Source organism: Cornus florida, unplaced genomic scaffold (genome assembly GCF_030987335.1).
Source record: "Cornus florida cultivar Cherokee Brave unplaced genomic scaffold, ASM3098733v1 CherokeeBrave_3.0.0_Hap2_Chr05, whole genome shotgun sequence".
Taxonomy (NCBI): Eukaryota; Viridiplantae; Streptophyta; class Magnoliopsida; order Cornales; family Cornaceae; genus Cornus; species Cornus florida.
In genome coordinates, this window is record NW_026775575.1 from 117,399,288 (window position 1) to 117,427,103 (window position 27,816).

General features: G+C 34.0%; 3 protein-coding genes across 3 annotated transcripts; 2 read left to right on the forward strand and 1 right to left on the reverse strand.

The window, feature by feature from the left end:
• The first annotated feature begins 1,745 nt into the window (after positions 1-1,745).
• On the forward strand, positions 1,746-3,592 carry LOC132310521 (ABC transporter G family member 10-like). The gene has a single exon (XM_059808686.1). It carries the CDS (start codon positions 1,746-1,748, stop codon positions 3,570-3,572), a length of 1,827 nt encoding a protein of 608 aa, XP_059664669.1. The 3' UTR covers positions 3,573-3,592.
• Positions 3,593-5,144: 1,552 nt separating this feature from the next.
• Positions 5,145-8,060, reverse strand: LOC132308949 (transcription factor bHLH30-like). Its single transcript, XM_059807252.1, has 2 exons — positions 7,329-8,060; positions 5,145-5,857 (listed from the first exon to the last, which is right to left on the reverse strand). The coding sequence occupies exons 1-2, from the start codon at positions 7,590-7,592 to the stop codon at positions 5,366-5,368; spliced, it is 756 nt and encodes a 251-aa protein (XP_059663235.1). The 5' UTR covers positions 7,593-8,060; the 3' UTR covers positions 5,145-5,365.
• Positions 8,061-21,557: 13,497 nt separating this feature from the next.
• LOC132308950 (ketol-acid reductoisomerase, chloroplastic-like) lies at positions 21,558-27,396 on the forward strand. Its single transcript, XM_059807253.1, has 10 exons — positions 21,558-21,911; positions 22,024-22,116; positions 23,963-24,028; positions 24,199-24,339; positions 24,984-25,211; positions 25,303-25,420; positions 25,496-25,635; positions 25,842-26,009; positions 26,188-26,343; positions 26,715-27,396. Exons 1-10 carry the CDS (start codon positions 21,612-21,614, stop codon positions 27,081-27,083), a joined length of 1,779 nt encoding a protein of 592 aa, XP_059663236.1. The 5' UTR covers positions 21,558-21,611; the 3' UTR covers positions 27,084-27,396.
• The last annotated feature ends 420 nt before the right edge of the window (positions 27,397-27,816 follow it).

Below are 27,816 nucleotides of genomic sequence, written 5' to 3' on the forward strand. Positions count from 1 at the left end.
TACTATTTTCTACTATTTTTTTTTTTCTTTGTTTTATTTTTTTTCAAAAAAAAAATCACAATATCAGTGTGCACTGATTTTCGGTTTTCGGAGTTTGAAGCAGATTTGTTTTATTTAGTTTGCAATTTATTTTCATTTTTTATTTTCTATTTTTATCTTTTCTTTGCTTTTATACTTTTTTTTTTATTTTTTATTTTATATTTTTATCTTTACTTGTCCATTGTCGGTGTCCTCCAATAGTGTCTTTTTCAATCATTTTAAAAAATTATTTATTTTCATATATTTTATAAATTGGTTTAATAAGGGTAATTTAGTCAACTTAGGGTTTAAATTTGTCAGATGGGCCTATTTGAAACTTAATGTGTGTTTTTTGCGCGTAAGGAGTGTCCTCCAATAGTATCATTTTACAAAATTATTTATTTTTATATATTTTATAAAATTATTAATTTAGTCAATTTAGGATTTTAATTTGTCAGAGAGACCTATTTGCACTAAATTGAAATTTTAAAGATATTTTTTGTATGTAAAGAGTGTGATATGTAGGAGTATTTTCTACGCTTAGACCCTTAATAAAAAGTGTTTATTTCTATTCTAATTAAATCTATGGATATAGTTTTGAAATGTGTTCCTTTTCATAACATATAGTTAATTATTTGTGCATATGAATATCATGTGTACAGTAGTAAGAATAATTAGGTAAGTTTATATGTATGCATTACAAATTGTTTATCTCAGAATGGTTTTGTGTTGTGGATCAAACTCGAACAACTTAAACTCATCCGAATAAACCATATTTAATTGCATTTCTTCTTTTTCCTTTTTTGATAGAACAAATCATAATGTCGACATTTTGTTCAAGGCTGGTCATATGTTTAGTCCTCCTCAACACTAATCAGTGGACATGCCAAATTGATAATATGCAGACATGTAACGAAATAAAACTTCAAATTTCATTAAAATCCCATCATACCAAACAAACCGTCTGTTCGGTTGGTCCATCTCCAAAACCATACCTCATCTTAAAATCATGATTAAATGCAAAAGTGGGCTTCCAGAATTCAAAAGCAAAGTTGGATTGTGTTCCAAAATGAAAGACCTAAACCTAAACCTAAAACCTGTTTGTTTCGCCTATCACATGGTCCACAGACTCAACACAAAAAGTAAATGGGGTGGAAGCTCATTAAAAGCCTTATCCACACTTCTTGGTATCATCAAAGCCTAATGTAACTGCTGCTCATAGATAGATAGATCATAGAAGTAACTGCTAATTTACTTTGTCAGCCTCAACTGTGAAGTGGTGATGGATGAGACAACCAACACCTATCCTGGCTCAAAGTACACACTCCAACAGAAAAAGCATTTTGGAACCTCCATTACAAAGTTTTGAAACTGTCAATAACCCCAACAAAACCATGATACAATAGTTGCACAAATCATGCTTCATCTGACCAAATACCAACTGTCCTTGTAAAAAGTGGCTCCCACCAAGTTGAAATCATATGGTAATCACCACCTTGATTGAGTAATCATGATAAAGATCATGTCAATCTGTTGGCACCCTTTTACCCATAGAAATATATCAAAGACATCAGAAGAGGGGCTTGACTTGCCTAGTACATGCATGCAAATATAACATCACCTCTGTGGTGACCAGTGTGTGCATAAAGAAGGGCCGGTTTGGTGTGTTAGCTCACCATCCTCCTCAGTCCTCCCAACACATCTTATAATCCCTTCTCCACCTCTCCATGGACCTACCAGTGAAGGCACCGAAAGCCGGTGGCCGGAAAACCAAATATAGAATAAGAACCAAGGATTTGTCCTACAAATTATCACCAAGATATTGTGAGATCAATTGGGTGTTCTGGGGTGAGGTGACAAACAATACAAAAAAGTACATTTTGAAGAATGTAAATTGTGAAGCCAAACCAGGGGAAATCACTGCCATTGCTGGTTCAAGTGGGGCAGGAAAGACCACATTGTTGGAAATTCTCGCTGGGGTGATTGTGCCGTGTAGAGTTTCTGGTCAAGTACTTGTAAATGACCAGCCAATGGATGCTACACATTTCCGGAGAACATCTGGATATGTCACACAAGATGAAGCTCTATTCCCACTTTTAACTGTTGAAGAAACGCTCATGTATAGCGCACGTCTCAGGCTGCAGGGGGGCCTTCACAAGGCTGCAGCTAGAGTGAGGGAGCTGTTGAAGGAGCTTGGATTAGACCATGTTGCTGGTACAAAAATCGGCAGTGAATCAAGTCGAGGCATCTCAGGTGGTGAGAAGCGCCGGGTTTCAATTGGTGTTGATCTAGTTCATGACCCGGCTGTTCTTCTGATTGATGAACCAACATCAGGATTGGACTCAGCATCAGCTCTTAATGTGGTCTTGCTGCTTCAGTCTATGGCCAAGAATCAAGGTAAGACAATTGTGTTAACCATTCATCAACCTGGCTTTCGAATTCTGGAGCTTTTTGATACAGTTGTGTTGTTATCCAATGGAATTGTCCTCCACCATGGATCCTTGAACCTCCTAGAGGAGCGACTCAAGTTTGCAGGCCATTTCATCCCTCGGCATGTCAATGTGCTCGAGTTCGCCATAGAAAGCCTTTCCATAGATAAGGAAGAAAACGATATCAAAGACAGTGAAACTGGACAAGAATATGATCACATCATGAAAATCTCTAATTTGGGTAACATAGAAGAAAATCACATCTTTTACCCCAATTCTCGAATTAATGAGGTAATAATACTGAGCCAGAGATTTTCTAGTAACATTTTTAGAACAAAACAGCTGTTTGCTGCAAGAATAATGCAAGCAGTGTTGGTAGGGGTTCTATTAGGGACGATATTTATGAACGTGAATAATGATCCAAAGAGATTTAAGCTGCAAAGTAAACTTGGGTTCTTTGCCTTCAGTCTCGCCTTCTTGCTGTCTCCCACAACAGAAGCTCTACCAATTTTTTTGCAGGAGAGGAGAATTTTAATGAGGGAGACCTCGAGAGGAGCTTATAGAGTCTCTTCTTACGTTATCTCAAATACACTTGTGTTCCTTCCTTTCCTTCTAGCAGTGGCTCTTCTCTACACCATCCCAGTTTACTGGCTAGTCGGATTGAGGCCAGATATTGATGGATTTCTATATTTCTCTCTGGTGGTTTGGATAGTTGTTCTGGTTTCAAATTCTTTTGTGGCATGTTGTGGCGCACTGGTGCCAAATTTTATCATGGGAAGCTCTCTGACTGCGGGGCTCATGGGGTCTTTCTTTCTCTTTTCTGGGTATTTCATATCCAAACAGGACATACCCAGCTTCTGGATTTTCATGCATTACTTGAGTTTGTTTAAGTACCCATTTGAGTGTTTTTTAATAAATGAATATGGAGGAGAGAAAGGGAAAAGGAGATGCTTGGAAAGTGTGGAAGGAGTATGCCTCCTGTATGGTGATGGTTTCATGGTGCAGCAAGGTTTGAAGGAGTCACAGCAATGGAGCAATTTACTTGTGATGCTGGGTTTTATTTTTGGGTACAGATTTATTTGTTTCATGATTCTGTGGTACAGATCTTACAGAAGCAAAAGTTAGAAGAAGGAAGAGTTTTTTTTGTTTAGATTTTAAATGCATTTGCTGCATGACGTTTCATAATGTGTTCTGTTCTTTTTATCTGATCGATTGAAAAAAGAAATTCTAATTCCAATTCCCCTAAAGAAGAAAAATATGCCAACTTGCCCTGGATTGATGAAACCAAGGTCAAATTGTCCTGGACAGGGACCATATACTCAGCTAGTTGTTGTTAAGAACTCATCTGTTATTATTGGAATTTCTGTATCATTTCTTAGAACTTGATTTTCCAAATTTTCATATTTATTCATTTCTTTCATCCGAACTCACGAAATAACAAAAGGGCTTAAAAGAACATCCAACCGATCAAATTACTGGGTTATAACTTAATATAGTTTTCCCGGATTCAAAACAGTGTTCTGAGAAGGGTACGTGGGAAGAAGCTGGACTCAAATTAAACCTGATTTTTGAAATTTGTGTCACCTTGGATCAACCAAATCTTCCAACTGGTATAAAATCAGTTCACCATTTCACTTTTAACTAGCCACCAAGACGCTTTAACTCAAGTATGTCCATAAGAATCCTAAAGACATCAAATGCATAAACTCGGGTTTCAAGCAGGCTACGGATGGAGAGGGAATTGGGGGCCTCACTAGAATCTTCATACTTGAAGCATAGAGGAAGAAGAAAGAAATATATAAGAGAAATTTTATCACCGCATGCATGAGCTCCACTACATTACTATAAACATTCGGCTCGGTTCAACAGATCGCGGATGGTATTTTCCTGCACAGTTTCCCCAGGGCTTGAACATTTTGTTTAAGTTGAAAATGTTCTCCTCAGTTTTGTTAATATTTTTCTCTCTATTTCTTGCCACTGTTTTTCAGAGTGTGGCTTCAGGTTTCAGATATCTACAAATTCATAATAAATGTTGCATTGACTCACAAGTAAAGTTGCCTTTGCACATGACCAAGCAATTTTCTTAATATTTGTGAACAACTATTAATGCCTTAGTTGCCCACACAAAGAAATGTTGCAGTACTAGAGGACCAGTCTGAAACATAATTCTTCATAAAAAAAAGGTCTTCCTGATTGCTGCAGCGTAACATATAAATGCAATCATATCCGCTTGCCCTTATCATCTCATAAACAAGACTATGATGTTTCAAACGACTTCAGATATTTGACAAGAATCAAATTTAATTAGTTCCAGAAAACATGTTCCAATAAACAACAATTTATGTGTGTAAAACAAACTATCACTTTTGGACACATTAGATCATGGGTATGAAACTAGATTCACAAGTTCCTATTTCATCGTCATCTCATGTTCCATCCAAAGAGGGAGAATGGTACAAAGACAACAAAAAAGACGAGCGCATGTCATGATAATCAAGCCATGAGCATCAGAGAAGAACTTCGAGTCATATTCATTTTTCAGATAAGTAAAATGCACTAAAGAAACCAAAGGGAGTGTAACCCAAATTCTAACGGAGTGTGGAAAACCAAAAAGGACCTATTATCCTAACAATGCACATCACTTGTGGAATTTACAAGTGATTCAGTAGAAAATGAGATATTCCCTGGCTGCCAAAATAACTCAAACATCAACTATCTATTGCTTATATTCATTAAGTACAACATTTCAGCCCTCTGCTAATCATCAGGCACATGACAATTGCATACAAACCCTCTGGAGTTTGAAAAGAAAAAGTCATATATGCTACAAACTTCTGGATCAACATTGTGTACGCCAAAGCATATTAACAAAGAAAAGTGACAAAAATAATGAAAATTATCATTTAAAATCACCTTTTTTACCAGAAATCGTCTAAAGAAGATGAGCCTGAAGAATTGAGAAAAGAAGCTCTTCGTCTCTTGTTTGAAAGTGAAGTTCTTGATGAGAACTCTTGTGAAGCATAAAATTTATCAAGTACAGACCTCATGGCCTGGCGAACAGAAGTTGCAAGAAGCTGGCATTCTTCAGTATCTTTAATGTTCTCTTCTTTGCAGCAATTTATCACAAAAACATTAATCATCCTGCTTCCCAAGGTTGAAATCTCTGCCCTCACTGTTTTCAGATGGAGGGCATCAAGAGCTTGCTTTAAATCAGACAGAATTTCATGTCTATAATCACAACATAAGGATGCCCTGATAGAGAAAGAGCTTCCATCTGATCCATCCTCCTGTTCAACTCTTACTTCATCAATGTCCATCGGTATGAGAACACCTTTAGTGGCTTCCGCAGCATTTTTTCTTAGTTCTTTCAAGCGGTTGATAGCTTCAGCAAGTAATGATGCTTTGTCCATCTGGGAATATAAATTGGTAATTCAATTTCAACAACTGTTTCAACATACTCTCAGAAGCAGTAAAGTTCTAGTACTGTTACGGCCATAAGTTTCTTGGCAGCAACAAGATACCGGGATCATCATGATTAACATGTAATACTGATATTAGCTTCTGCCCTACAACCATTTCATAGGCAGACTCTCATTATTAACAAGGGAAAAAATTAAAGGCATTTTCATAAATCGATTAATGATACAAACTTGGGGTGGGGGTGTTAATACAGGTGATTAACTTTGATTTTACAATGGGGCTCAAAGAAGATAGTGATACTACTTGGCTGGCTATGTTGTCACCTTTAGTTGTGTAATAATTACGTTGTGGACTTTTCGGCATTACTGATGTTTACTGAATTTTTTTTTTCTTCTCTCATAGTAATTACATAGATATATGATCAATATATAAATATAGATGATGAGAGGGGTACCCAACATTTTGATGGGACTATTCCGGTCCCAGTATACTGCAAGCCCCAAGCAGCATGACGAAATTATCCAGGAAAGTCCTGTGAGTTAATTATTGATGTAAAGAAATGTTTAAAGAAAACTGCTTCTTTAAGTTATACTCTTCAGTTTTTTTTTTTTTTTTTAAAAAAAAAATCACAAATTATAGAATAAAACAATCCCCACATCTCCTCAGACTTTGTTCATATCTACACAATAATCCAAGATGTATTTAGCACCCATTTACGTTTTTAAAGAAAATATGCCCCAAAAGGTGTCAAGATGAAAGTTGGAGGCATCCATAAAGATCCTAGCTCATAGAGAATTAATACCTCATAACTCTTCCAGCTTAATGTCAAAACTGTTAAATTTTCATCTACAATAGCGCTTATACATATGAGAAGACTATAAGTTTGCACCCTACATGAAAATGGCAAAGTGCAACTATTATGCAATCAATTTCAGACTTACAAATCCTACTAATGATATTTTGCATACTGTTAAATTGCAAAGTTCAGATGCTACTTCACAGTTAGGATGCTATTCTAGGAACTTTTAATTTCTAATTCTTCCAAAGTACATGACACCTAACATGTGTTTGGAAAGTTAGTGAACTATGCAAGCCCGTCTTCGGGATGATCCCATGGAGTAATTTTGGGCAGGAAATTACCAGACAAAAAAAAAAACTGCATTTCTTTGTTCTACCGGATAATTTAATTTTCTGTAAGTAATACTGATCATACTTTGCTATAACTCGAAATAATTATTAGAAATAATTCTAGTCACCATTAGCAATTATCTTCCTGTAAGTTAATTCCCATGACTTTTAGTAGTATTTGTTAGTTGGGTTCATAGATACTGTAGAACATGACAATTCTACTTCAATGGCAAAATTGATATCATTTTCTTGAGTCTAAAGATAAATGCATGACAAGACGTATTGAAATCTAAAATAGTAAATTTAATAAGCATCAGAAATAGCAAAAATCACCTTATTTGTGCCAGGAACCAGGCTCCGAAGCGTGGAGAGATGACCATTAATCCGCTCTCTCCGCCGTCTCTCCGCCTCGCTATGATTCCTCAACGCCACCAATGCCTTATCTGCCCCCTTTTGTCCTGGCCTCACCAAAGCCCTCACAAGCTCTCCTCTCTCACCATCTAGCACCAATGAAGAGGAGGACATCGACCCATTTCTCAAAATCTCCTGAAACTCACAATTCCCTGAAAGCCCATCAAAAGAACTTGGAAATTCCATAATTTTTAAGGGACTATCTTACAAGATAGAACATAAACAGAGACAATCAATCAATGCAAATTTCATGAGACTAGCTGGTAAGAAGTTGAAGACCAGGAGGGCGATTGGTTGGGGATGACCAAAAAGACAAAGCTGGACAACACAGTTTGGATATTCTTGAACTGGGTCTGCTTCTTGTGCTTCTCTTGCTACTTTCCATCACTCAAAAAGAGAGGTGGTTTCCAAAGTGCTTAACAAAAGAACCACCACATTTTGTTCTAGAATGCTTTAAACATTTTTGGAGGTTTCTCGGAAACCCAGGACCAGAATCGGCAGAAACTTGGAGATTTAAAAGCTTTGAAGGAAATACCATCAGCTGCATAGGTGAAAATAAAGTGAGGAAGTACACACACACAGTGCTTTTTAGAAGAAAGGACTTCTAACGCGCGTGTTTAAAGACCACAAACACTACTTAAACCCTAAAAAAGATAAATGTCAATGGGGAGCAAGTCCAATAGATATATATATGTATATATGTATATATAGACACACACACACAACTAAACCCAAAAACAATTCCCACCAAATCTTGGCCTACCAAACCAAAAAAAAGTCAAATTTGGGCGCTGTTTCCCCTTAATTTTGAACTGTTTATCGCAATTTTGAGTATCTTAAAAATGAAATGGGAGTAAATGCTCCACAAAATATACCCAAAAACAAAAAATCTCAATTTTTAACCATCACTTAATAATTAGTACTCAATTCTATTAAAGCGGACACAAAGATGTTAGTATAACGTATAATGGTTAGGTAAGTATGTAAAACATTTTTAGCATTGAGTAAAAAGTTTTATTATATCAAAAAATAATTACGATTAAAAAACAATTGTGTTTATTTTTAAAACAAAAAAATTGTATTATATAAAAAATAAAAAAAAATTATTACGACTAAATTTTTTTTTTTTTTTTCCTGTTACCATACATACCCATCTAAAAAAAATTAAATAAAAAGGTTTTTAATCTCTCCAACAGCAGAGAGGCTGAACAGGGTACTTGACAAAAATTCAGTCTCACAATCGTTACGGTGCAAATTCTAATTTTATTAAGATTAATAACAAAAGAGTGAAATCGACTTTTTTGCGTCTCAATTATCTATTCAAATAGATCGCAATGCTATCATTTTCTAAAACAATATATACTGTATACATTTGTATCGATTATCGAAGATAGTGATTCCAGGTCAGTCTGCTCAAAGCCTTAAGAATTCTCTGGATTTTAATCACATCATTTATCATTTCGATGACTAAAATAATGGGCAATGCTACTTTGCAACGTGCAAGTCATTTTTACTTTGAAGAAAGAGGCCCACTCACTATTGTATGTATTTTTAGTCGTTTGCTCACGTAAAATATCATATGCCAACTGCAAATTAATATTTGCAGAAACCTTCGGGAGAGTCACGTCACCCTCATAACTAGGAAGGTTGTACTGAATCTTTTGGTAACCCATATATTTGAATTAATTTGACTGTCTAAACTTTTGGCAAGGTGTTAGTAGGTTAAAAATTTGGGTAAATTATATCGATATTTATTTAAGTTTGGATAAATTATATACCGATGGAGTGTTTTGTTTTTATTATTTTGACCTCTTTTAAAAATGTAAAAAATTTCATACCCGTATCTAATTTAATACTAGATTAATTTATTTTAAAAAAAATGTCAAACTAAAAGACTATTATCTTCTTTTTTTCCATCTTGTAAACACTATATTATCACACCTATTTTTTATGTATAAGAAACCTAATCGAACCCTAAAAAAAAAAACCTAATCAAATGTCATTAACAAAAATAAAAATTTTTGTTGTTGAATGTCCAAAACTTAGGAGAAATCAAAGTTATAGATGTCAAAGTCTTAACTGGGTATAATTTATTAGGGATGACAAATTACAACACGACACGATAACATGACACGAGTTAAAAGGGTTTGGGTTTGACATAAACGAGTTTGGGTCATAAAAGAGTCGACACGATTAACCCGTTTACTTAGTCGTGTCGAGTTAGGGTTAAGGGGTTCAGGCCGTATAATCCGTTTATAACCCATTTAATTCAACATGTTATAATCGTAAATATGACCTATGTAATTTGTTACCTATTTAAACCCAATTACTATGTATAGTTAACTCATTCCAACATAAACCTTGTCTATGTTTTATGATTTTTCTTTTTATTTTGAATATTTGAGGTAATTGTGACAATTTTTTTTTCTATTATTTAATATTTGATTAAATATTAAATGTCTCGTTTTGATAAACACGTCATTAAACAAATTAACACGTTTATCTATTTAATAAACGAATTGAACAAATTAACACGTTTATCTATTTAATAAACGAATTGAGTTAGTATTGAGAATTTTTAACACGATTATCTATTTAGTATAACACTCTTATATCGACACGAAACAAACTTACGAACTACTTCAAGAAAGTACCCTAAAAATTATACTACTTTCAACATATTATTGTTAGAAACTTACAAGTCCAATCAAATGTATCTAGTCCACAACTATTTGGTCTGGGTAGAAATTCACCATATCTTTTTTGAAGACTGCTTTTGCCTCCCACGGACGACTTGGGTGTCAATTAATAATAATATAAACTCCCAGGGCCAGTGGTGGGGTTAATATTTTAAAAAGAAAACTTGTTTTTTAATTTTTGAAGTTAAAAAAAAAAATGCAAATTGAGTAGAGTGAAGTTAGGCCATCAAACAAAGGTGGCTTGGGGCCCTCGGGGGGTAAAGAACCAGCTCATCACTTTGGAATAGAGCCAATGAGGCCCTCACCAACTACCTTTTGACATTAATATTTTGACCCTTTACTTGCTGTTGATAATGACAAAATTAGAGATTTAAGATAAAACCCCCATTTCATTTGCTCAGTGGTTTACTAACTTTTTCTATGTATTTGGAGCTTTCTCATTGTCATCATCTTCCTTTGAGCTGATCCTCATCATCATTTTTCTGATCAACACACCGGCCATTATCCCAAACATTATGAGGTTTCAACTTTCAACTAAATAAAGATAAAGATAGAGATAGAAATGAAATGGAGTTAATTAATACACTATCTGTCTCTGTCAATTAGCAAATTACAGAATCCAATGCTTTGATATGATAAATCTTTACTATTGACTTGTGTTTTGGAGATCTAACCCCTTCTTTAAGGAGATCCAGTTTATCCTTTTCCAACAAAAAAGTAGCAAATCATCTTTATTACTTCGATATAGATAGATATATAGTATCCTTGAATGGATCTTGGCTTACAATCATCTTCCTTCTCCTTTCCTTGTAATCTCTATAGGTCACAAACCACTTATAATTGTTAAATACTATTTGAACTCATGTCACAACTACATGGGGCCGGGGTTGGTCTAGCTTGTTACTAAACTCAGAACAGCCTCTAATATGTTAATTTCTGTGTCTTTAGGTGCACACAATATGAGGTTAATTTATACTTTAGTCTCAAGACAAACATAGGAGACTATCTACAATTAATTTGGACTGCTCAATTCATTAGCCTTTTTTAAGCACATGCTATGAAACTCCTTTAATTTCTTGTATTGTTTGTGATGTTGGTTCGATTCCATGGATTCCAATCTTCAAGAATATGTTCAAAATCCATTTTTTTTTTTTTTTTTTTTTTCTTTCCCGAGTGTTAAAAGGTCAAGTACGTACTTCAATATACAATTAGTCCAATAGTACGTGTTGCTTCTTGAACCTGTTTCTGTTAGTGATTTCTTGTGTACTGCACTTTGGATTGCAACTGAGATGAAGTGTATGATGTGGTGTGATTATAATTAACAAGGGTTAAAGTTTGGTCCCTAGCTTTTTAAACAAATGAAGTAGCTAGCTACCAAACTTAGCTAACAATATGCATGCCTCACACCATGTATGTCCACACATGCATACATGAACAAATTAAGTCATCCCATCCAACAAGAAGCTAGCCTTACCATACAAAAATATATATATTCACATATATGCATGCATCCACACAAGGACAACAAAAATTCAAGAATATGACAACAAATTAAACACAACAATAATAGGACAGCATTAGGATTGGTAATTAGAAGAATATACTTATTGAGTGACCATATATGTATATATATATATATATATATATATCTATATATAGCTTCAGCAGATGGATCACATTCGATTATAAGAGGAAGGTCAACAATATTATTGTGATGACTATTTGTGAATGACAGCAGTAGCATCAACAAATCAGAATTATTTAAAGAAAAGTCAATAAGATGTGGCTAAATAAATAATGTAGGGAGTTGTTAGTGTGATTCATCATCATCATCATATATATATATACATATATATATATATACCACCATCCACAATTTGAATGGAAAAGACACCAACTATATATTAGCAACTCAAAAAGGCACTTAGTATGAAAAGAAGAAAGAAAACAAACATTAGGATACATATATACTATTTCTTAAAAAAGGACCATAATCAGTCATGCAAGTGACAGTGCAACTATAAGGTAATTGCAAGTACTTCCGCTTCTCTAACATATTTGATGCTTGCTATGTTCATCAAAGAAAAGGTACGTTGACTCCGAATGAACGAGGAAGTGGTCCCGGAGGCCTAGCAGTGATGGTAGGGTGTTGATTTAAGTCATCACTCGGCCAAGATTCGAGCCTTCCCCTCAGCTAAGATTCTCTCGACTCACCCGGTGTATGGTGGGGGCCAGCCCTACACCTCCAGTTTGGTGCCACATGTTGGGGTCCGTAAGGGCCGCTTCGTAGGGAGTTCTGGGTTATTCCAAAAAAAAAAAAAAAAAAAACGAGAAAGTGCATATATATAATATATATATATATATAGCCATGATCATATGTTATATATACAAGCTCCTAAAATTGAAATTTAGCAACTTGTAAAGAGTTAAGTAATTGCCACAACCAACATTATTAGTTTTATTAGTTGATAAATAATGGGATTGGATTTTAATAATTGAAGTGGAAGTGTTATTACAACAACCTCCAACCTGCCCAATATATTTGTATTTGAGTCAACCATGAGCTGACCAAATTCAAAGTAACCTGAACTATACACATTTATATTTATATGTATATATAATACATTGGTCAATATTAATCAGCCCCTTGTAATTTGATTTAAATTCTTACTTAACAGCAAGCAGCATCATCACTTGTGGAATTATTGTTAAGCTCCTAAATCCAGACAGTAGATTGACCTACCTATATATTTTAGTTTCCCATTCATATATATATATATGACTTCTTAATTTCTACTCTATCTTTGGACTTAATTATGTTAATTGTAGTATACAATGTTATGTAAGCTAGTATATAGTCTCTTCTATTTAAGCTCTACTTGAGAAAACGGATGCTATATATATATCCAGCCAAAAGAAGGGGAAATAATTAATGGATACTTGTTGAAGAACTTTGACGTTCATTTCATTCATGTTGATTCAATTTGTAAAGAATTTATTCTTTTTTTCCCAGAATTACTACTATGATATATATATATACACATAATATTCAGTATCAGTTCTTGATATAGTTTTTTTTTTTGTTTTTCAAGAGCGTGGTCCTCGATTATTTTTTATTAAGCATGTTACAAAAACAGAGATCGAGGTTGTATATATATCTAGCCTTTAATAGCATCCATGCTTAATAAAGTATCTCCCATATTCAAACTCTACTTCTTAGGCGCAGGATCGGGGGCGCTGACCCCCTCCATGGGCCATGCTGGCCCTTATTTATTTTTACTTTATGCATATAATTTATAAATAATTATAAAAAGTTCCTCCTAAAATTATCTTTTTCTATAAATTTCTTTAATTCTTTATTTTTTTCCTTCTTACTCAAATTCTTCTTCTTTAATTTATTTTTTTTCTTTAAAAAAATTATCTCATACATATATATATATAAATTATCTCATACATATATATTATCTCATACATATATATATATATGTATGAGATAATTTTTTTAAAGAAAAAAAATAAATTAAAGAAGAAGAATTTGAGTAAGAAGGAAAAAAAATAAAGAATTAAAGAAATTTATAGAAAAAGATAATATATATATATTATACATGATTCCGTACTAAGACCTACATTTATGGGCAAAGAGACACTAAGGCATTTCTATTATTCAAAATTGTATATTGCTTACAAATAACCTATATATAGGCATGGTAAAGACAAAAATATATAAAAGGTGTTCAATGTAAAGACAGAGAAAATGCTCCATGATAATAATTCCAGGAAAAGGAATGTGAAGACAGAGAAAATATGTTGTATGATAATAATTGCAATACTCTCCTTCAAATTTTAGATGGGATTACAAGAATAACTTGGCTCTGATACTATGTTAAAAATATGAGAAGGAAAAAGGGAAGAGAGAAATATGAAGAACACATGCATATACATGGTTCGGTACTATGCAGACAAAGAGCCACTGAGAGATACATTTCTATTATTCAGATCTGTATATTGGTTGAGTACAAATAGCCAATATATAGGCATGGTAAAAATAAGAATATATGGCACGTATACAATAGTTAAAGGAGGAACCGTCAAAGGAGGAGGTGTACAATAGTCAAATGAGGCATTATGATTGATGGAGGTGTACAATAATCAAATAAGACACCGTGATTGATGGATGATTTTGCTTTATAGAAATATTTATAATTGGAAAGAAATTAACCGGATCACCGTGATTGGTGGAGAATTTTGCTCCACGATTATATAGAAATATTTATATATCTCTATTTTTATTCTCTTAATTTTCAAATTTATTATTGAAATTTTATACTTAGGCTATGTTTAGCAACTGTATTCTATTTTGTATTTTTGTTGACAAATTGCAGAAAAAGATAAATAAGTTATGAAAAACACATTAATGCACTATTATCACACCATTATTTTTGAGCTTATTATTTTGCTACACGGTTAGTTGAGAAAAATAATTATTTTATTATGCTTAATACTCCTCCCCCAAAATGCTTTGCTTTGCGTACCTAATTTGGGATACTATACATATCAAAATGTGCAGTTTTAAATGTTATTAAAAGGAGAAGTTGGGAGAAAAAGAGAAATACAGTGCAAATTTTATGTACCAAGTTTCTAAAAATTATTTATTTATTCAGTATCCAAAATTATAACTTAGTAGTGTAAGAAAAGAAAAAAATGGTCTTAATATATAATTAGTCTTAACTTTTAAATGATTTTATAATTTTATCTATATTTAAGAGATGTGACGTATCATATAATTACAGTTTAATTTATAACTGTTATATATCTACAGAAGGGTGTGTTTTGATAGACCCAACATGTTTTCTCTTGGCAATGTTTAAAAACGGTCCCAACCCTCTATATATATACATGAAAGAGAGTCTGAATCCATCTTTCAGTTTCACAGGCAAAGATAGAGGGTTGAAGAGTGTTTCTATATTGTAGAATGTTTCTGTATTGAAGTGTTTTTGTAATAGTTTATCTCAAACACAAACAGGTAAAGATGGCAGGTATGTTTTTCCAAATAACGTTTTATGCATTGGAACCATGTATTTGTTATCGATGAATTGCTTACATGTAGTATTAGAGCCACACATGGATTCTAATATATAAATCCATTTTATTTTCATCAGTATATTATAAGTTTAGTTTATATGAAATTTATATACTATATTTAATTATACGTACAGTACTCTGTTTCTTGTGCGTGTGTGTATATATAGATGAATCTATAAAATAAATACAGTAAATATATTGTACGTGATAGGACACTGATATATTGTACGTGATAGGACACTGATATATTGTGATATATTATATGTTTTGTTGGTACCAATGTCTCACGTATGCATATATACATATATGTTACATAATAATATATGTATCATTGTAAGGATTGAAATTTCTAATTCTGCCAAATCCCATATATACAAATAGTGTTTGTGTTACATTAATTGTGTATGTTATGAGTGCATGATGACACATTACATTACTTTGGGACACCCACATTTGATACTGAATCATTAGCATATCTATATGATTGATATGTTAACTTTTGCCAATTTTATATATATATATAAGTGATCATCTATGATTATCATATACATATTGAAATTGGATATTATTTTGTAAATGTATTGAAATTGGCAACATATACATTGTTATGCATATTGTCTCGTGTTTTATATTGATGCATATTGTGTATATATAAATTGGATTCATTTTAAAAAAATAAAAAATGAATCATTTAACAATCCTAAGCATAAATATTCTTGAAATTGGAATAGGTGTTTAGTCACCAAAGTGACACACTATGATAATTTCAATAATATGCTAGTGGTAAAATTATGTTTTTACTAAAGTTGAAGGATTGGAATTGCGTTTAGTTGAGACGAACAATAATCAAACCCAAAGGTGGATTATTGAGATTTGTTCAATTAAACGGATTGAGATAGTTTATGTAGAATATATAATAAATAATATATTATTCCCAAAGGAATTTATTTTTGATATTGTATTATCTATGATTAATTAGTCTCAAAGGTGAAATTTGTTTCACTAGTGGGAGACTAACATTTAATAATATTGGCCCAAAGGAAATATTGTTAAATGTGGCGTTGATCCCATTTAGAATCAAATATTTTGAGGCATTGCTTATTTATTCTGGAAAGTTTGATTGTTTTTCCCATCAATTAAACTATATAATTGTGGCCTTAATTATTTTAATGTTTTTAGTTTTATTCCATAACAGTTGATTCATTACCGTGTGTGAAGGCCTGACTGGGTCTAATTTCTCGGACTGGAAAGATGAAATAATTTTAAATTTGGGACTTGGGGATTTAGACTTAGCCATTAGGTCAGATGAACCACCTAAGCCTACAAACACTAGTGGTGCAGAGGTGAAAAATGAATGGGATAAATGAGACAGGTCTAATAGACTTAGTCTAATGTATATTAAGAATAATATTTCTAAATATATTAGGAGTGCCATTTTTGATAAACTATTGGCTAAGGATTACCTTAAAGCTCTAGAAGAACATTTTACTATTTCAACTAAGTCACTGGCTAGCACTCTTATGACCCAATTGGTAACCACAAAATATGATGATCTTAGTGGTGTGCGTGAGCATATCATGAAAATGACTGATATTGCATATCAATTGAAAAATCTGGATATGGATGTTAGTGACTCCTTTCTAATCCACTTTATTATGACTTCTCTTTCTGCGCAATTCGATAATTTTAAAACTACTTATAATGCGTAGAAAGATAAGTGAAAATTAACAGAATTAATTAGTATGTGTGCACAAGAAGAAGAGCGAACCTGACACAATACGCCCGATATGGCACACATTATGGATCAAAAAATAGTCAAGAAAAATAATAAGAAAACTGGGAAAAGGAGTATAAAGGTTAATGATGTTGAACCCAGTCGGGCACATAAAGTGGGGAAAAAGAAAGTTCAATACTTCTGGTGTCACAAGTGAGGCCATGTCAAAAAGGAATGCTTTAGTTACAAAAACTGGTTAGCAAAGAAAGATAGCATCTATTATCTAGTGTGTTGAGAATCTAATTTAGCCATTGTTCCACTAAATACTTGGTGGATTGATAAAGGTAATACTATTCATATTTCTAATTCCTTGCAAGGATTCTTAAAGAGCAGGAAAATCAATCCCAATCAAAGGACACTCACCATGGGTAATGGGGTAGAAACACAAGTTAAAGCTGTGGGAGTTGTTCATCTTGTCCTTAGTAGTGGTTTGTCTTAGAGTTAGAAGATGTTTTGTATATTCCTTCAATGTCCAGAAATTTGATCTCTGTACCTAAACTTGATATGTTGAACTATGAGTTTCATTTTAGTAATCGTAATATCAATATCTTTTATGATTCCAAATTTATTGGTTCTGGTTCATTAGTTGATAGTTTTTATCCTCTAAATCTTGACCCAAATTTTTCACAATCTCTTTTGTCTTTTAATGTGAGTACCAAACGTAGTCTTACCAATGATTCTTCTTTTATGTTATGGCATAGGCGTTTATGTCATATCTCTAGAGAGAGATTAGAAAGATTGGTTAGAGAAGGTGTTCTGAACACATTAGATTTTTCAGACTATGGCATATGCATTAATTGTGCTAAAGGAAAGTTAACCAAGTCTAGATATAAGGGTGCTACTAGAAGTAATGGCCTCTTAGAGCTTATACACACAGACATATGTGGTCCTTTCATTCCTGCTACACTAAACGGGAAGAAATATTTTATTACATTTATTGATGATTATTCTCGTTATGGTTATGTGTACTTGATTGGTGAGAAATCTGAGGCACTGGATATTTTTAAAATTTATAAGACAGAAGTCGAGTGTCAGCTTGATAAGAAAATTAAAGTAATACGATCTGATAGTGGTGGTGAATACTACGGAAGACACGATCATACAGGTCGTAATCTAGGGCCGTTTGCTAAGTATCTACAGGAGTGTGGTATAGTTGCGCAGTACACCATGCTAGGTACCCGTGAGCAAAATAGTGTGGTTGAACGAAGGAATCGCACACTTATGGATATGGTGCGAACTATGATGAGTAATTCATCTTTACCAGATTTTTTGTGGGGTGAAGTTCTTAGGACTGCTGCATATATCCTAAATCGAGTGAGGCAGTCTCAAAGACTCCTTTTGAGTTATGGACAGGAAGAAAACCTAGTTTAAACTACTTATGTATTTGGAGATGTGCAGCAGAGGCTAAATTATATAACCCACATGAAAGGAAACTTGATCCCTGGACAATCAGTTGTTATTTTGTAGGATATCCAGAAAGGTCAAAAGGTTATAGATTTTATTGTCCATCACATAGTACCAAACTTATTGAGACCCTAAATGCTAGGTTCATTAAGGATGGTTACACCAATGGGAGTATAGAGCCTAGGCACATGGTATTTGAGGAAAATCGAAATATAAATTTAGTTCCTTGGGATGACGTAGTTGTTCCACTCGCTACCATGTAAGATGGTGATTTAAGTTATCAAGAGCCTGAAGAGCAAACACCTCGCATAGAAGAAATCTCAAATGAACCAATAGTTGACATGCCATTACGAAGATCAAGGCGAGAAAGGAAAAGTGCTATTCCAGATGAATATGAAGTTTATCTACAAAAGATTGAGTTCAACATTGGTAAAGAAGATGATTCACTATCATTTTCAGAAGCCAAAAGTAACACTTTTGCTCAACAATGGTCAGATGTAATGAAAGATGAGTTAGATTATATGAAAAATAATCAAATTTGGGATCTAGTTGACTTACCAGAGAGAGTCAAACCCATTGGCTGTAAATGGGTATTTAAAACTAAACGAGACTCAAAATGTAAAGTTGAAAGGTATAAAGCCTGACTTCTTACTAAGGGTTTTACTCAACAAAAGGGTATCGACTAAAAAGAAACTTTTTCTCTTGTTTCGAAGAAAGACTCTTTTAGAATTATAATGGCATTACTATCTCATTTTGATTTAAAGTTACATCAAATGGATGTAAAACTGCATTCCTAAATGGTGACTTGCTCGAAGAAGTTTATATGAAACAACCCGAGAGTTATAAAATTGGGGGCAAAGAACATATGGTGTGCAAGTTAGGGAAATCTATTTATGGGTTAAAACAAGCATGAAGATAATGGGACATAAAATTTGATGAGATAATTACTTCATATGGGTTTAAAGAAAATATTATTGATGAGTGAATTTATGTGAAAGTCAGTGGGAATAAGTTCATTTTTCTAGTGTTGTATGTTGATAATATCTTACTTGCTAGTAGTGACATTGGTCTATTACATGAGACTAAACATTTTTTATCTCAAAGTTTTGAAATGAAAGATCTTGGTGAAGCCTCATTTGTCATTAGCATTGAGATTCATCGAGATAGATCTCGTGGGATTATTGGATTGTCACAAAGAGCCTATTTAGAAAAGGTTCTTAAAAGATTTGATATGCAACACTGTAAAGGTGGAATTGCCCCTATAGTAAAGGGTGATAAATTTAGTAAATTCCAGTGTCCGAGAAATGACCTAGAGCGGGAGCAAATGGAAAACATTCCCTATGCATCTGCAGTTGGGAGTTTGATGTATGCTCAGGTTTGCACACGGCTAGACATATCATTTGCTGTTGGTATGCTAGGCAGATACCAAAGTGATCCTGGCATGGATCATTGGAAAGCGGCAAAGAAAGTAATGAGGTACCTGCAAAAGACAAAGAACCATTTGCTTATATATAGAAGGACCGACAGGCTTGAAGTGGTGGGTAATACAAACTTTGACTTTGCTGGTTGTTAGGATAGTATGAAATCCACTTCAGAATTTATCTTCATGATGGCTGGAGGAGCAATTTTATGGAAAAGTATTAAACAAACACTAACAGCTTCATCCACCATGGAGGCAGAGTTTATTGCATGTTATGAGGCCACTTGTCATACATTATGGTTACAGAACTTCATCTCAAGACTTATGGTGATAGATTCTATTTCTAAACCATTGATGATTTTTTGTGACAATTCTGCTGCAGTTATGTATTCAAGGAATAACAAGAGTTCAGGAAAATCTAGGCATATAGATATTAAATACCTAGTTGTAAAAGAGAGGATTCAGAACCAGTTTGTGTCTATTGAGCACATTAGTACACAGCAAATGATTGTTGATCCTATGACTAAGGGGTTGCCGCCTAAGCTATACAGTGATCATGTTGCTCATATGGGTCTTATTGATAGCTTTGATTTACTTAGTTAGTGGGAGGTTATTTTTTTTGACTCAGTTGTAGACACAATTGTATTTGTGATAACAGTTTCTTATATTATATTATTCTCATTTATTTAGTTTTCCATATTTGTGCACGTGTGTATGGAAAATTATAAATGTCTTTTATGAGACATGGTGTATCCTTATTGAGACACGGTAGGACCGAAGTATGGCATAATATTTTATTATTTAGCACATGTGGTATTTATGTATAATATTGAAGTTGAGTGTATTAATGTTTGTGACTATTGATGTCCTATATTATTAAATAATATAATGACGTCCTTGATTCAATATTAATATACTTGTAAGGACTTCATGAAAGTTGTTTGGTACAATGATTTTCTAAATATAGATAGTTTATTTAAAGTGTGCGCACCAACATTGTTTAAAAAAATATTTTTCAAAACAAATAAATAAATAAATAAAAGATTAATTATGATTATAAGACCAAGTGGAAGAATGTAAGAAAAAAAAAATGGTCTTAATATATAATTAATCTTAACTTTTAAATGATTTTATAATTTTATCTATATTTAAAAGATGTGACGTATCATATAATTACAGTTTAAATTATAACTGTTATATATCTACAGAGGGGTGTGTTGGTTGATGGAGCCAACATGTCTCCTCTTGGCAATGTTTAGAAACGATCCCAACCCTCTATATATATACGTGAAAGAGAGTGTGAATCCATCATTCAGTTTCACAGGCAAAGATAGAGGGTTGAAGATTGTTTCTATATTATAGAGTGTTTCTGTAATAATTCATCTCAAACGCAACCAGCTAAAGATGGCAGGTATGTTTTTCCAAATAACAGTTTTATGCATTTGAACTGCTTAAAATAAAAGATTGAGAGTTCGTGTACCGGTAAGTACAAGTGGTTGTGAGTGAATTTTTTTTTTAATTAATTATTCACTGAAAAAAAAAAAAATTTGTTCCTAGAAGTTAATTGCACTAAATTTATTTTTGCATTTTATTAGGCCTGTTAGGCCCATTTTGTCATGAGCAAATGCCTGTCTAGAAAATGAGAGCATGGGCCTCAAATATTTTGGATGGGCTGTTTTGTATCCCTACCTATTTGGGCTTTCGGTCGTACATTTTTTCTCTCCTCTACTCATATAAGAACGCGTGGTTATAAGGCCACAACCCCTCTCTCTCTCTCTCTCTCTCTCTCTCATTACACGTTTGGTTGCAGTGAGTCAGTCACCAAAATGGCGGCGGCTACCTCCTTCTCTCCCTCCGTGGCGGCTTCCTCATCTTCTTCGAAAACCCTAAAGCCATCCCCGAAAAGCCTAGGTAGCAATCTAGGGTTTCTTTCTTCATCGTCTTCGAAAACAGCCCTAAAGCCTCTCAAAGCTCGGGTCTTTACTAGCAATAATGCTGGTTCAGGCTCAGGCTCAACTCTCGGGGCTCGGATGGTCTCTATGCCTGCGATCAAGTCGCCAATGTTGCTCGATTTCGAGACCTCTGTCTTCAAGAAGGAGAAGGTCACTCTAGCTGGTCATGACGAGGTATTTCCCCCATTTTCTCTATCTAAAACTCTTCTTCTTCTTTTTTTTTTTTTTTAATGTATATTTGTTCCATGTGATGATTGTTTGGTGAGTTTATTTTTGGATATTGTAGTTTATCGTGAGAGGAGGGAGGGATTTGTTCCATTTGCTGCCTGATTCGTTCAAGGGTATCAAGCAAATTGGTGTTATCGGTTGGGGATCTCAGGTATTTTCAATCTTTTCCTTTATTCGTTAACATTATATTGTTGTTTTATTTGTTTTTTTTTTTTTTTTTTTTTCCTTATTTTGAATAATTATTGTTCATTGCCTTAGGAGGCGTTTAAAAAATAGCATTCATTTTAAAATGTTGTTTAGATCTCGAGTTGTGCCATTTTAATGGAACTTAAAAGTTATCGTGGATGATAAAATATAGTAAGGTTCCCTACTTTTGTTAAATGGCTCCGTTTATGATATATATATATTAAAAAAAAAAAAAAAAAAAAAAAAAAAAAAAAAAAAAAAAACTTAAAACTTTTACACAATGCTATATACATTGAAATCGAACCGTTCAATTTAACCCTCAAACATACTTTTTTCCACTGTTTTTTTAGCATTTTTGCTTAATGTCCCCTCAGTTTTTTTGGTAAGTGTAAATTTCGGATTTTGGAATCTCTGGTTCTAAACATGAAAAACTTATCTAAGCTAATTAAGAGGTGATTTTTAGTGGATTGAAAGATTTAGAGATCTTCAGTTGTTAAGTAATGGACGAATACTCAACTCAACAGACTTATAAAGGGAAAAAAAAATTACCCTACTCAACAGAGTTATGTTGAATCATTTGGTTTCTCTTGACCCTCAATCTTCCTTAGTCATTACATCTTTACTTTTGTTCATATGTTTGTTAAAGCTGCATTCTATATCTATATACTAAATCCTCTTATTGATATAGTTACTCTCTCTTAAGGCATCTATTTAGCATTTAGTGATGTTTTAGTTTCATCAATCAAATTACTGTCATGCTCAAGTAGCATTAGTAAGGTTTTATTAATCTTATATCTGTCTTGGCAATTCATTCATAACTAGGATGTTGCTTCAAATTTTGTATTTTCTCTCTTTGTTGGGAAATTACATTCCAGAAATGGTATTCAATGACCTCTGTTTTTATTCTTCTTGTGGTCATATTTGTTGATGAGAGATTTCAAACTTATTTAGAGATCTGAACCATGCAGTATTGCCACAATGTTATTCAGATAACAGGACAATGTATTACTTTCTCTCTTTTATTGGTCAAACTTACAAATTTATGGAAAGTGGGAAAATGAGTTCTTTTATTGGTATTGGCATAAAATTCTTTTTTAGATAAATGACTGGATTATTAGTCATTCATTCTTGTAATGTAAATTCTTTTACTGTGAGACTTAAAATGTCATCACAACATGATGAGGATATGTAACCTCATTGGATTTTGTAATTGCTTTTCTTTAATTGATTTGAGCTTTTCTCTTTTCATTTTTTATATTTATAAACTGACATGATTTCATGTGACCTTGTAGTCTGATCTCTTTGAATGTAGGTGATGTTTTGTGGTTGTTGTTGCTTTTGTTATTATCATTATTTTGTGTAGATACATTTAAAATTAGAATTAACTTGGCGCTTCAATGGTTGAGTTTGGATACTTTGAAAGTACGGAAACTTGAAAGTTCCTGCTTTCTGATTCCAATGGCAGTTTGTTGTTTTGACAAATGGTGATTTGATTCTGGAAATAATGTTGTTTTTGTGACGATTTGGAATGAAGAAATGAATAGAGAAGTTCACTTTTGAAGTTTACCTGATAGATTCAGTTACATATACTTTTTAGCATAATTGTGCATTATTTGGTAAGTATAAGAAGATTGGTTTAGGTTAGGTGGATGGGAACATTTTCCCTCTATTTGCTAGCTAAGATTATGTAATTATATTTCATATTGGAGTTTAACTCTTTCTTATGTTGGGGTAAATGATTTTCCTTATTCTCGAATCATTTTGTTGATGTTCTATAAAAGTAATGACAGCATTCCCATGCATATATACAGGGCCCTGCTCAAGCTCAAAATCTAAGGGATTCTCTTGCAGAAGCTAAATCCAATATTGTGGTCAAGGTGATAATTAATTTTGTATACTTTTTGTAGTGATTTTATTAGCATTCATAACGTGTTTTTCAACTATTTGTTTGCATTATGATTCATGAATAAGCGATGGCTTATTTTGTATATGAATCAGTTTCTCATTTATGAATACATCTGCTTGCCATATTTGCTTTGTAATACAGATAGGTCTTCGGAAGGGTTCTCGTTCATTTGCGGAAGCTCATGCTGCTGGTTTCACTGAAGAGAGTGGAACACTAGGCGATATATGGGAAACTATATCAGGCAGTGATTTGGTGTTGCTCTTGATTTCTGATGCTGCACAGGTTGGTGCTATGTAAAGATGTATATTCCTGGCCTACATTATTGACCGAAACTTTAATTATTGCTAGTATGTTATCCTATGCTTTTGTTTTGTAGCTATCAGAATTCGTGTCAAAATTTGCTTCATAAAAATATAGCTTTCTAACTTTTTCTGTTTTCTCTATGTTGCCTTTAAATAATGTCCTCTTGTTAAATTTGAATTGCTACCAATTTCTGTTATTTCTGTGCTGGACAAAAACTTTCAGTACATGTGAAGCTTCAATTTCCTCATTTTGGCTCTCTTCTTCTTCTTGTTTTTTTTTTTTGGCTTCTTTTACATTTCTTATTATTATATCATTCTAATTGTGATGGAATAAAGGGAAGGAAGAAAAACACAACAGTTACAATACACACTAATTGAGTGATGAGTGAAAACATTCACAAATCCAACACCAACCAATCGCTGCAGGACGGTTAGGGGTATAACTGCGACCTCTCATAGCAACAACCAGATACTGAGATTTGCTTGAATATCTCAGTTAATCAAAGTAATGGCAAATACAATGGGGTATCGATTGTGCATTTCACCAATGCCATGGGTATCTGCTATGCTTATTCTATTTCAATCATAGAATGATTATCTTATTCTGAAGTTCATGTGTTGCAGGCTGACAATTATGAGAAAATATTCTCCCACATGAAGCCAAAGAGTATTCTTGGGCTTTCCCATGGATTTCTTCTTGGCCATTTGCAGTCAATGGGCCTGGACTTCCCCAAAAACATGAGTGTGATAGCTGTGTGTCCCAAGGGAATGGGTCCATCTGTGAGAAGACTCTACGTTCAAGGCAAAGAAATTAATGGTGCAGGAATTAATTCCAGTTTTGCGGTCCACCAGGTAAGTGTGTGTGTGTGGCATGCACATTGTTTTCTCTCTGGCTAATTGTGTTCAGTAAGACGTCTATTTACTAAATTTCTTTGTTGGACAGGATGTTGATGGCAGAGCCACTGATGTTGCCCTTGGATGGTCGGTTGCCCTTGGTTCTCCTTTTACATTTGCCACTACACTAGAGCAGGAGTACAAGAGTGACATATTTGGAGAGCGAGGTAAGTGGTTCCTTTATCCATATTTTGTGTTTTCACTGTATATTGATGTCTGATTTTCCCTCATTTGGTTAATAGGTATCTTACTTGGTGCTGTGCACGGGATTGTTGAGTCCTTGTTTAGAAGATATACTGAAAATGGAATGAGCGAAGATCTGGCTTACAAGAATACTGTTGAGTGCATAACAGGGATAATTTCAAAGACCATTTCAACTAAGGTTAAGTTCTTGTGATCATTTCAGGGAATGGGGAGTTTCTTGTGATAAAATTCATGGGTTTCATTCCTTTCCCCTGCATCTGTGTGTTACTGTGTGTGTGGAAGCCTCTCATGTCAGTCATTACTTGACCGTTTTGAAATCTTTTACCATTACATTTTCGGGATGTTTGCCTGTTGATATGTTACTTTTCTTGTTCCTTGTAATAGGGCATGTTGTCTGTGTACAATTCTCTTTCAGAAGATGGCAAAAGGGAGTTCGAGGCTGCATATAGTGCCTCGTATTATCCCTGCATGGACATCTTATACGAGTGTTATGAAGATGTAGCTACTGGCAGTGAGATCCGGAGTGTTGTCTTGGCTGGGCGTCGCTTTTATGTATGTTAATTTCCTTATTGTTTTCATATATGTCTAGTGCATTACTATGTCATTGTTCTAAAATCATTCATGTTATGTTAAATGTAAGCTTCTGATCCCTTGAGCTATTTATGGTATTTGAATAGTTGCAAGTTAAGATAAACATAACCATTGATTCGATGATTGATTTTCTTTGCAGGAAAAGGATGGTCTACCAGCTTTCCCGATGGGTAAAATTGATCAGACGCGGATGTGGAAAGTAGGTGAACGAGTTAGAGCAGTACGGCCAGCAGGCGACTTAGGCCCATTATATCCCTTCACTGCAGGTGTCTTTGTGGCATTAATGATGGCACAGGTAAGAGCTCATTTGAAGTTTCAACTTTCAAGTTAAATCAAATCAGGTTATAATTTTTAAGGAATTGGAGTGGCCATGCATTATGGGTTGATATTGAGGGTTGCTTGCTTGAAAAGAAAGTTCTATTTTGTAATCTTAATTCCTCTACTAGTAAAAAGATTTTTCTAAGAAACATTGATACAGTAGAATGGTAAAATATAATTGCTCTCTAGCAAACTAAGTTAAATTTTTGCCTGTTGAATTCAAGGGCCCACCTTTTAACTTCTTACTAGGAACTGTGCTTGTTGACCATGTATTTTTTATAACCCAGAAAAGATGTATTAGAAGATTTGTTTGCCTTAAATTTTTTTATGATATTAATCATTTTACAGATTGAAATTCTGAGGAAGAAAGGCCACTCCTATTCGGAGATCATCAACGAAAGTGTGATTGAGTCTGTTGATTCTTTGAATCCTTTCATGCATGCTCGCGGGGTTTCTTTCATGGTTGACAATTGTTCAACAACAGCACGGCTAGGATCAAGGAAATGGGCCCCACGTTTTGATTATGTTCTTACCCAGCAGGCCTTGGTGGCAGTGGATAATGGAGCTTCCATCAACCAGGACCTCATCAGCAACTTCCTGTCAGATCCAGTGCACGGAGCGATTGAAGTATGTGCCCAGTTGAGACCTACAGTTGACATATCGGTGCCTGCAGATGCCGATTTTGTTCGTCCGGAGTTGCGTCAGTCTGGTAACTGAAGTGTTGAATTAGCTAGATTTCTTTTGGCGGGCTGTTTGAGAGAGAAGGTTTATTGAATGTAGGAGCACTATTGTTCTATCTAGTCTGTTTGGATGCTACTTTATGTTTGTAGAAGTACTCCTTTTGGCGGGCTGTTTGAGAGAGAGGTTTATTGAATCTAGGAGCACTATCGTTCTATCTAGTCTGTGTTTGGATGCTACTTTATGTTTGTAGAAGTACTCTGTACGTTGTGCTGCTTGCTGAGCGACTGAGCATGATATGTACTTTGTGTTGGTGATTTTAAATAATGAGTTACGATGATTAAGTATTTAACACGGGAGGAACTTTGAGAATGCATACTAGTAATTTACTCATAAGTTGGAAATTTTGATTGTCGGAACAGCTTTTCGTCTGTAACAGTTGCATAGCTGTGAAGAGTACCTTGGGTCTGAGGCATGCTTATAAATTCTGCATTCTGGATCTCCGAACGTGTGGTCAAGAGTGGATCTTGCGGAGAATCCGTTGACTCCAGTCTTTTGATTTCTTTGAAGCCATAATAAGCTTAGTTCCGAGGTACCTGTCTGTTTCGTGACAGCATCTTTTTTATTTTGAGTTGAGTATATATATATATATATATATATATATTTTGCTATGTGCAAATATTATGCTGAGAATCCCCTGATCTTGTGCTGAGAATCCTGATTTTTGTAGAATTAGGTCCAATTTATCTCTGCCTTCCAATTTCTTCAAGCT